The sequence below is a fragment of the Thunnus thynnus genome, chromosome 16, assembly GCF_963924715.1.
Source record: "Thunnus thynnus chromosome 16, fThuThy2.1, whole genome shotgun sequence".
NCBI lineage: Eukaryota > Metazoa > Chordata > Actinopteri > Scombriformes > Scombridae > Thunnus > Thunnus thynnus.
In genome coordinates, this window is record NC_089532.1 from 28,567,904 (window position 1) to 28,578,639 (window position 10,736).

General features: G+C 37.5%; 1 protein-coding gene across 1 annotated transcript; it reads right to left on the reverse strand.

The window, feature by feature from the left end:
- Positions 1-6,977: 6,977 nt before the first annotated feature.
- On the reverse strand, positions 6,978-10,438 carry gsc (goosecoid). Its single transcript, XM_067613820.1, has 3 exons — positions 9,895-10,438; positions 8,672-8,931; positions 6,978-7,566 (listed from the first exon to the last, which is right to left on the reverse strand). Exons 1-3 carry the CDS (start codon positions 10,208-10,210, stop codon positions 7,417-7,419), a joined length of 726 nt encoding a protein of 241 aa, XP_067469921.1. The 5' UTR covers positions 10,211-10,438; the 3' UTR covers positions 6,978-7,416.
- Positions 10,439-10,736: the final 298 nt, after the last annotated feature.

Sequence of the window (10,736 nt, forward strand, 5' to 3'; positions counted from 1 at the left end):
TTATAAAGCAACAAAGAATTAGGAATGTAGGCTGGTCCCAAACCATTAAAAGCCCTGTAAATTAAGTAAAAGAACTTTAAAATCAATCCTAAAAGACACTGGGAGCCAGTGCAGGTTAGCTAAAACTGAGGTCATATGTTCTCTCTTTCTTGTTCTAGTTAAAAGCCTAGCAGCAGAGTTCTCAATTAATTGTAGTTTATTGATGGATTGTTTTGGAAGACCGGTGTAAAGAGCATTACATTAGTCTAATCTACTTGAAATAAACACATGAACAAGTTTTTGGCATCTTGTTTGGATAGGAACGGCCATACATTTGCAATATTTCTTAAATGAAAGAAAGCTGCTTCAGTCACTGTCTTTAGGTGGGATTTTAAAAAAAAATTATTTATGTAAAGCCAAATCACAAAAGAAGTTATTTCAGGGCACTTTTCACATAGAGCAGGTCTAGACCGTACTATTTGATTTGAAGAAATTTAAAATTAAGAGTCTGAGTCTAGGATAATGTCCAGGCTTGTGACTTCTGATTTAACCTGTGGGGCCAAACTGCCAGGTTTGGCAAGAACTAGCTCTCCTTTTATCTGCCGACCAACCAATAAAAATTTCTGTTTTGTCACTATTTAATTTAAGAAAGTTGGTCTGCACCCACTTGTTTACTGCAGCCAGACCAGTTGTTAAATGGCAAAGAGTTTGGTCATCACTTGGGTCCAATGAAATATACAGCTGTGTGTCATCAGCATACCTATGGAAATTAAGCTCATGTTCTCATATAATATCACCTAAAGCAAGCAAGTACAATGCAAAAAGCAGAGGACCAAGTCAGCTTCTTTGAGCAACACCCAAAGGTAACTCATATTTCCTTGATACATTATCTCCCATGACAAAAAACTTTCTCCCTGATATGTAAGAGCGGAACCAATTTAAAACACTCCCAGAGAGGTCAACCCAGTTCTCAAAGCACTCAATAAGAACATTGTGATCAATGGTTTCAAAGGTAGCACTTATATCTAACAGAACTAGAACTGAGACCTTGTTGGCATCAGTGCTAATCCTGAGATCACTTTGGTGAGGGCTGTCTCGGTGCTGTGATTTGCCCTGAACCCTGACTGAAACTTTTCTAAAATATTATTTTTGTTAAGGAAATCTGTAATTTGGTTAAAAACAACCATTTTCCAGTATCTTATTTAAAAATTGGAGATTTGATATAGCCCTATAGTTATTTAAGACATTTGTATCTACATTTGCTTTTTTCAAAAGGGATTTTATAGCTGCAATTTTGAAGGATTCTGGAAAACATCCAGTTTCAACAGACATGTCAATGATCTTTCTGTCAGAGTGAAGCATACTGTTAAAACAATTCTTAAAAAATGTAGTGGGAACTGGGTCAAGACTTACTTTTATTCACAAGCTTACATAGTTCCTGATCAGAAATAGTGGTGAATTTGGACATTTGGCAATTTTGCTATGTCGATTGATGTTGTAATCAGCATTTATGACAATAGCCGCCCTTATTGGCTATATTCTCTAAAACCATGGTACTAACACTGATATTCTCATCAAAGGTGAAAGGATTGACATAGTTACTGATTTTAAATATCTTGGTGTGACACTGGATCCAAATTTGAACTTTAAGAAACATGTTAAAAAAAATGGTTAAAACCATAAAGTACAACTTAGCAAATGTTAGACATATTAGAAACTGTCTCTCTTTGGATGCAGCCAAGATATTTATGCATGCTATTATTCTTTCCCATAGGTCTTATTGCATCACATGTTGGGGGCAGGCTGGAGAAACAGCCATAAAACCTCTTGGGTCCTTATACAAACAAACTCTAAAAACTCTGGACAAAAAGCCAATGCATTTCCATCACTGTAGGGTATGGAGAAATACAATTTACTGAGCTTTGAGAATTTTAGATTATTCTCAAATTTGTGCCAGTTTATAAAATTTTAAATGGTTTGGCCTCCTCCACTATGTGACGTTGTGTACACTCACTCAGTAAGTTCTATTAGATCTTCCAGAATATCTTCTATACAAGATTGTACCATACCATTTCATCACACTGCTTTTGGGCAGTCAGCTTTCTCTGTGAAAGCCATAACTCAGTGAAATGCCCTACCTGATGATATAAAGAGCTGCAGTTCCATCAGTACATTCAAAACCAAATTAAAAAATCTGCTAAAAACTACTCAGCTCTGTAGCCACTGACTGTAAATTTCATCTCATGGTCTTTGCATGAACGCAAATAATCTTGCTTTTAATCTGACAAGTTTACATTAGTCAATTGTGGTTGACATTGTGGGTGTATGTGATGTGCTATTGTGTGTAGCTTTGTATTTTGTATTATGTGTCCTGTGTGTTTTTTGCTTTGTACTATTTGTTATTGTGCTGTTACATGTTTTAATTGTGACCTGCCATAAGGGACTTCAGATGAAAATTCGATATAAACTAACTCTGGGACAGTACATCAAATGGTAACATTTATGTTTAACACTGTACATGGTCCCAATAAATGCATAAATAAATGAATGTTGTTGTTAAAGAATATTGCAAATTCCTCACATCTAGTGGAAGATATTTGGTTCAGGATGTCGTTGACAGGGGCAGGATTGAGTTACAGGTTTATAGTTGTGAACAGTGTTCTAGGATTATTGTTACTCTCTGCAGTCAGCTCGGAGGAATGAGCTCCAGTAGAAGTAGAAGACGTAGTAGATGCATTAATGTTGAGTCGAGGATAGTATACAAAAGGCCACATAGTTTGTTGTTGTTGTTGTTGTTGTTGTTTATTTTTTTGTCTGGTTGAAGAACCCCAGACGACATTTGGCCCTTCACTCCACACCCACCCCTCCATGTCTTTAAGCACATTTGTAACCTTTATAAATAAAGCAACTTAGAGAACATGATTTATACTCAAGTCTTCAGAAAAGAATACACATTTGTTTTATTGGAAACGCAGCTCTTTCACATAAATGATCAATACATTTCAAAAATAGCTACAGTGTGAGCAGATTATAGACACAGCTCTTATAGCCTTGTTCATTTTGGCTGAAGATGAGCCGTGGCACAGTGTTTGCTGGGTCCACCTCTGGTTAGCATTTTGGGCTGCAGAGTGTGCTGTGCAGTCAGCTCTGATTAGAAGAAAGCTGAGCTGTCAGGCTGCATGTCTGCACCACTGCTGTATTAAAACATTGTTTATAATCAAGAACAAATGCACTGAAGGAAGAGTTAGTGCTGCTCACACTCATCATCACCACTGTGCTATGATTCACAGTGCATCACTCTCAAAGATCACACGAGAACAGAGGTCATCAGCTCTTCTCGATGCATTGCTGAGGATAAACCTAAAAAGCCGAACTTTAAAATGCATCAGTGTATGAACAACCTCAGACCCAACCTCCATTGTTATAGGCATCAAATATTGGATTTAGCCAATCAAAAAACATTGTTTTTGACTTTGACACATTTTCATCTTTTTAAATGTTAATTTACACACATGAAGACCTGACATTACTGAACTCCATAAATGAATCATATCAAAAGTTAATTTGCATATTTATACCATTTAATATGGCGAACACAGAATTTTTCAAAATTGAATGTCCATCCCAGTGGACATCAGGTCTAATGGACATCCAGATGATCATTTCAGATTATATAAAGTTTTCCATAATATTTCACTTTTAGACTATACAGCTACCAGAGTTATTAGTCATAAGACAATAGTAAACATATCTAATAAATTTAGGAGGAAGTATGAAAGTTCACTCTTGACCTTGGAAACAGTAGTTTGACAAAAACAACCAAATAAATAAATAATAAAAATAATAAATAAATTATTATATCCATTGGGTGCCACTTTCTAATAAAACATCCTTTATAAAGGGTTTATAGTTGTAACACATGGCTTTTGGCTAACAAATTATTCACTGATGCTTTATTGTTATATCAGACTTTAATAATGCTTTAATAAACAGATTGTTTCTGCTGTTTGCTCCTCTATCATGACATCATTAGCTCTTTAATACATCGGGATGAGCCTCTAATGGACCCTCTCTGAAAAAGACCAAATCTATTTATTCCGGTAAAATGCATTTTGTAATAAAAGCCTTAATTCTACACATGTACTATATAATTCATCAAAAACTTGAGTAGAATTATTCAGATCAAATATTCCGTTCAGGAAACATGCAACCCACCCACATGTGAAGCTTTTCAGAGACTCTGAGAGGCACATAAATCGAAGGGTTAAAGAACACTTCATTATTAACTCATTAACATTTTTTTTTTTTAAAGTGTCATAATAGAGGAGAACATAAACCAGTCAGAGAGATTTTCACAACCTGCCAACTAAAAATCATCCTTATTAATGGCTTATAACTGTAAATCATTTATTAACAACTGATGAATCTAACAAACCCTGTAAACCTGTCAGGGTGTCGTATTAGAAAGTGGTGTAACTCTATCTGCTGATGAAGACTATTAAATGTTCTTGAAAGGTCCAGAAAAGTTAGTAAGTGGCCAATAAAATCTGCTTGAGGGATATCAGACCATTTATTGGCAAAAATGGCCGATGGCTGCAAAATAAAATAAGAACATAGAGAAAAACTGCTAATAATAAAAAAATAAAGAAACTGCTAAAAGTAAGAGTAAAACCAACACAGTGTAGTGTGCATAGTTAACATGTACATGGTTAAAACAGCCATAAATGAGGAGATCCATTATAATCTTCAGAACATTTCTACAATGGAGACAGGAGAGAAAAAAGTAGGAAATATAATTCATATGAGCGGATAAATCCAGGTCTGACAGGGTTAACACAAATAGATGTGCAAGAGCGCTGCAGAAATATAATACTGTATCAAATTCTGATTTCAATCAGGAAATATCTGATCCAGAATGAGTTAACAAGAACACGAATCTGAGTATTTGGTGCCAAAATCTCAGTACTTGACAGTTTTCAACACTTGCGAAATTCATCCGAAAGCCCTCCTACAGCTATATGAACTAGATCTACACAAACATGAGACTCAACATATTTATTTATTTGCTCAGTTATGGTTTTGTAGAGTAAATCTTTATTTTGAAGTCAGAATTGTATCTGAGTGTTTCCTGACCACTGATGGCAGGACCACCCCGACCAAAAACTGCTGCTGATGCAACACATGTACACACACAGTATGTGCACTAACCTCTGATAATGTCTTTGTCCCTTCAGTTCGTTTCGTTTGCCATTTTCATATTAAAGCCCCATTTCCTTCTACGTTGCAAGCTCAGTAATGTGGTGAAGACATTTCTCTCCTTTGTGGAAATTTTGTTAAACATGTGTCAAACCTTTCTCTGCCGTTGTTACTTTTGTATGATTTATTTTGTCATTTGCAGTCATCGAGAAAGTTTTTTGGACTTCTGCGTGAGCTAAGACTTCACATATGAAGAATTGTTGAAATTGGTCATGTGGTAGAATTTGATCATCAGGTCACTTTGCTTTGAGAGCACACTGATACTACAGATACTGTAACTGACAGAACAACGTGCTGATTTTAAAGGCTTTTTACTACATCCACACACGTCCCTGCTGTATGGTACAACTGGAATTATCCACCATAATGTGTAAAAGTAGTACCTGAAGTTGTATTAATCCTGGAGGAGTTCTAGTATTGTGGCTTTCAATGTAGCTTCACGTTATGCTCTAAAGGCTTCTTTTCTGGTTTTTCCACACTGACAGAAATAACACACTGGAGGAAATATTGAATTCTCCTCATTTGCTTTGGCATGCAAATGGTTAAACATATAAACTCTGTGAAATAGCAGCTATCGCAGCCTCACTGCAAAAATGAAAAGCTGATGGAGGTAGTATGAGGATAGGGTCTTATGAGGAACAGAAAGCAGAAAAAGATCATTTTCTGATACGCTTATTTCTGAATAGTGATTTTATAGATATTTAAAGGGTAAATTATGAAGTTTGATTTGGTTTTATAAAGACAGAACTAGTCAATATAGTTCAAATGACAATGAATATACTGGTGATAAGCACTAAATCCTTTATAGTCAATTAATCTGTTTGTCTGACCACAGAAAGTGAGTCGATGTCAGTTAGTTCTCTAGTGATTTGGTAATTACAACAACTGTGTGAGCCATTTGTTGAGTAAATATACCAAAACAGCTCTACAGTGTGAGGAAGTGTTATACTCGGGGTGTTTTGGCAGATTTTCAGACTAAAAAAGCAGTTTAAAGACACACTTTGGCCTCTGGAGGTGATGGGTGTTTGATATTATTATTTATTCTGTTTCACACATTAAATAAAGTAATCTGACCTATAATCAACAAAAAACACTGAGGTCATAAATCTTCCCACCCAGACATTAAAAATAAAATCTCATGTTTTTAATTATTATTTGTTTCTTTTCTCATATATTTTACTAAATAAACTGTTGTTTCTATAAGTTCTGTGTTTTCTTTCTGAACTGCTTCTTCAATGTCAGAAAAATATTTTGGTTGGAAAATACTGAATCCTTTTTTTTTTCTTTATTTATTTTTGGCCTAAAGTTCTAAAAATGATTAAATCAGCCTCTAAAATGTGCAACATTTGCTGGTGTTAAATGACAGAATGTGACGTCCGTCAGGTTCCTCAATCCTCCAAATTTCAAGAAAAAAAAAGCAGAGTGTTGTTGAGTCAGGAGCATTTAATGAGTAACTCACTGTTAAAGCTTCAAGTTTCCCGTGAATCTGCTGGAAACTTCTCTTTTATTTCGATTAAAATATTAAAATTACGAGCTGCCTTTTAAAAAATCACGCGATTTTAAGTTTTTCTTTATTTATAAAATGTTAAAGGGGGCAGCTCAGTAAAAAAAAAAAACTCTGCTCCAATCTGTCCTCATGATTTGAAGCCATATTTAAAAATCTATTTCAAAGTTACCTAAAAAGCAAATAACATCACCAAAACATCTCCACCTCCAAGAAAAAAATGAACTCAGACAACGTGTTGAAGATGTTTACTTTATATTTTAATGTATACTCGTTGTACTTTTAAGTAGGTTTTCTTATTTTTGCAAAATAAAATAACATAAAAAGTCGGCATATTCCTCCACAGCTCAGCCTGAATGTTTGTACAGACTCCACAATGTTCCCCTGCAGCTGGCTGAGCGCGATCAATAATGTTATACCAGAATTACAACATTTAATATCCATAAAAATGTCACATATAGCATTACGATATATTCAGACATGTCAGTCAATCCAGCGGGCATCACGTCCCCTGGCGTGCGTAACATTACAAAACAACTTAAATTAAATATAAATAGCGGACACAGAATCAATAATAAAATGTAGATATGTACAACTGTGCAACATGGCAACACGTCTCATCACACCGAGTCCACTATATGTACACACACACATGTGGCCGTGTTAGCTCGCTTTTATCAGCTGTCCGAGTCCACTTCGCTTTTACTCTCCTCGGTTTTCTCCGCGGACTCTTTGGTCGTTTTGTTCCATTTCTGAGAGTTCTCTGATTCCTCTGATGAAGACCTTTTCTGCCTCCTCCACTTCGCGCGTCTGTTTTTGAACCAAACCTACATGATAAAAAAGCACAATTTTAATACCTATGTTTTTTTTGTTTGTTTTTTTCTAGTAAATCACAGTTATCCCGGTTTAAACGAGTAGAGCGGGTCAGCTGTTCAGTCATAACAGTTACTACATACCAACACAGTTAGTCACGTTAGGGCACGAGGGGGGGGGGCTTTTACTTTCATTCACAAATTCATTAAACATGACGCTCTACAGTGTTTGTCGTTATTTTTCTTTCTTTCTTTCCATGTCTCGTCTTTATATCCTGTGTGGTTAAAATATAAGAAATAGTGCTTGTTGAAATGTTTATGTTTATGTTTGTTTCCTGGCCTCCCTACAGCGCGCCATTTCTCTATTTGCAAATGTAATGTCTTTATTTACAGACTAATGAAAAAAATCATTTGATACCTGCAGCGAACACTGACGTCATCGCCGGACAACTCGGTTACATTTTCGCGCAAAAATCAGATCAACGCCTAATATTCTGTTACATATTGTTATTTCATGATTCAAATTCAGCTGCTTCACATCTAATGTGGTTTCCAGATAAAATGTCTGAATTAATGAGAAAATGTGTTTATAGAGTTTATGACCGTAGTAACTTTAAAAAAAAAAAAATCCAAACTGAACGTCATAGAAAACAAAGCCATCACTATAATATGAGCCTATTAGTTAGAGTTAGACTTACAGTAGGTTGTATTTATCTAAATATGTAATTATTTTAATGTAGGATAATTGAGACATTAAAGTGTTGGGTTATTTATTTTTATTAGATGAACTTCAAAGGCTGTAGAATTATGGAAGACAAAAATACTAAAAATGATAATTAAAAATGATTCAGGTCTGGTCACACGCTAAAATATCCACAAGTCAACATCACCAACGACAAGCATAATCATAATAATAATGTCCACTAGAGCTCAGATGTAAATTAGATCAGCTAAATCTGGTGAGATGTGTGTTTTTCCTTTAGTTTCTACTTATTAAATAACTTATTTATAAAAGAGAGAAATTGGAATAGTTTTGGCTGAATCAGTGGAGTGATTAAGTGGTTAAAAATAGCAGGAGGAAGCTGCACTTTGTGAGAAGTCTATAAAAAGCGGCTCTGACCTCGACCTTCTCCTCCCGGAGGTGGACTTTGCGGGCTAACTGCTCCCGGGTGCCGACATCGGGGTACTTGGTCTCCTGGAAGAGGCCCTCCAGAGCCTCCAGCTGCTCGTCGGTGAAGATGGTGCGATGCCGCCGCTTCCTACGGCAGTGCAGCTGGTTGAGGAGTTGCAGCTCGGTCCGGGACAGGCTGCCCATGTTCATGTAGGACATCATCTGGTGCGGGACCGGAGAGATCAGCACCGAGCCCGGGCTGTCGTAGCCTGCAGGTGGGAGGGACGGAGAAACACCACACTTGGGTGAGTTCAAATGGTTGGAACAATTGAACTGCCGCAGCCTATATATACATATACTATAAACAGTGCTCATGAGTAATTGGAAACTCTGGTTTCGGTTGTGTACATACAGATTACAGCCGATGCGTAAAATAACAGAAAATTGGAAACTTTGGTATAAGCTTTGGCTTTGTGTGCATGTGAAGGTTATAGTTGATGCATAAAAACATAAAAAGCTCTGTTGTAATATTTAACTGTGTAAAGACATATACAGTAGACTAGTTTACCTCAAACATAAACAGTTTTTAACTGTACACAACAAGTTTCAGTTCCTGCGTAAAGGAACGATTTGTAAACTGATGAGTGATATTTATTCTGGACACTGAAGCCGCAACAGCACAGAGGTCATCAGACTTATAGGCCTTATATAAAGATAAAGACATCACACGTCACGCATCAGACGTGAGATGTGGATGTTTCAAGTGTTTGAAATAACATTTACTGGTGTAAACGTGCAGATTTGAGATTGCGCACAAACACAACATTACTCATTTTTACGCATGAGATTAGAAAGAATGTTTGTTTTTTTTTTCATTGCAATCGACATTGTTTAGAAAAGACACACTTAAAGTATCCACTAAAACTTCAGGCATCATGGCTTATACGCACAGGCCTATAAACAGTCAGTACTCTACTTTAAATAAAGTATTACATCTAAACATTTCGGTCAAAATTAGATCTGATGCAACGAATTAAAAACTGATTATTGCACCGTTTCAGAATCACCTTTAATCTTTTTAATAATACTTTAAAATACATGACGGAAAGACCGATTTTGCACAAACGTATAAAACAAAACTCTGCTGATAAGTGTGCAGGAAGGTTTATACTCCTACAGTAGAAAGTTAAGACAGTAGAAGGATCGAGAGAGCGGGAGATTAAGTGTCCTACCTGCCGGGATGCAGGGGCACTGCTGCGGGCTGAGGCCGGGCACTGAGCCGCAGCACGGCGGCCCTCCTCCGGTACCCTGGACGTGCAGCTGTCCGTAGTAGTAGCCGTTATATCCTATTCTGGTCCCGTTCACCGACTGAACCCCAGGGGGAGTGGGCCCGCATGTGGCCGTGTACAGTCCGTTGTAGTCGGTGTAGATAGAGTCCGTGAGGCCGGCGGACAGCACTACCGGGCCGCTCCGGTGCAGCAGCAGCGGTTCCTTGCAGCTCGGCCGGCCGGACAGAATGCTGTCTATACTGAACATCCCGGCGGGCATCACACCGGTGCGCGGCGGCTGGGAATCAGGGAAATGAAAACTCGGAGAAGTGAAAACTGTTGGGTAAAATAAAAGTTTCCTGGACTGAAAGATTTCCGGGCTCCGTGGAAAAAGTTCCCTAAAACTGCGTCATGATGACTCTGGAGAGTAGTTTTCTTCTCTGCATGCGCAGCTCCGCGAGCTTGTCTCGGGGATGCGGACTGGTGGTTTTAATGGGACCAGCTGAGAGCACGGCTGGTTTTATACCCTGGTGACGTCACGGCGGAGCGGAGCTGCTCTGAGATCAGCGCTGCAGATCGCGGCGTGAACGGCTACAGATCTGTGTATTGAGAATTAATTCAATTAAGATAATCCGCACTGTTTGCCGACTTTTGGAAACTGTTGCTGGTCAGAGAGGCTCTTCCTACAGAGTAATCCGATTATTTCCTTGTCAGCGAAGGCATCATAATCTATGGAAGACATTTACATCAGTGTTTACTGTGAGGAGGCGGGAGGGCCTTTCCATCAGTTCATAAAATTAGACAAC

What these genes read in the sequence shown, in the direction of transcription:
- gsc (XM_067613820.1), bottom strand. Translation starts at nt 10,210, where the DNA reads ATGCCCGCCGGGATGTTCAGTATAGACAGCATTCTGTCCGGCCGGCCG. An exon ending in GTGCCCCTGCATCCCGGCAG is followed by an intron (nt 8,932 to 9,894) that starts GTAGGACACTTA and finishes TCCCACCTGCAG; the next exon opens with GCTACGACAGCCCGGGCTCG. An exon ending in TCCGGGAGGAGAAGGTCGAG is followed by an intron (nt 7,567 to 8,671) that starts GTCAGAGCCGCT and finishes TTTATCATGTAG; the next exon opens with GTTTGGTTCAAAAACAGACG.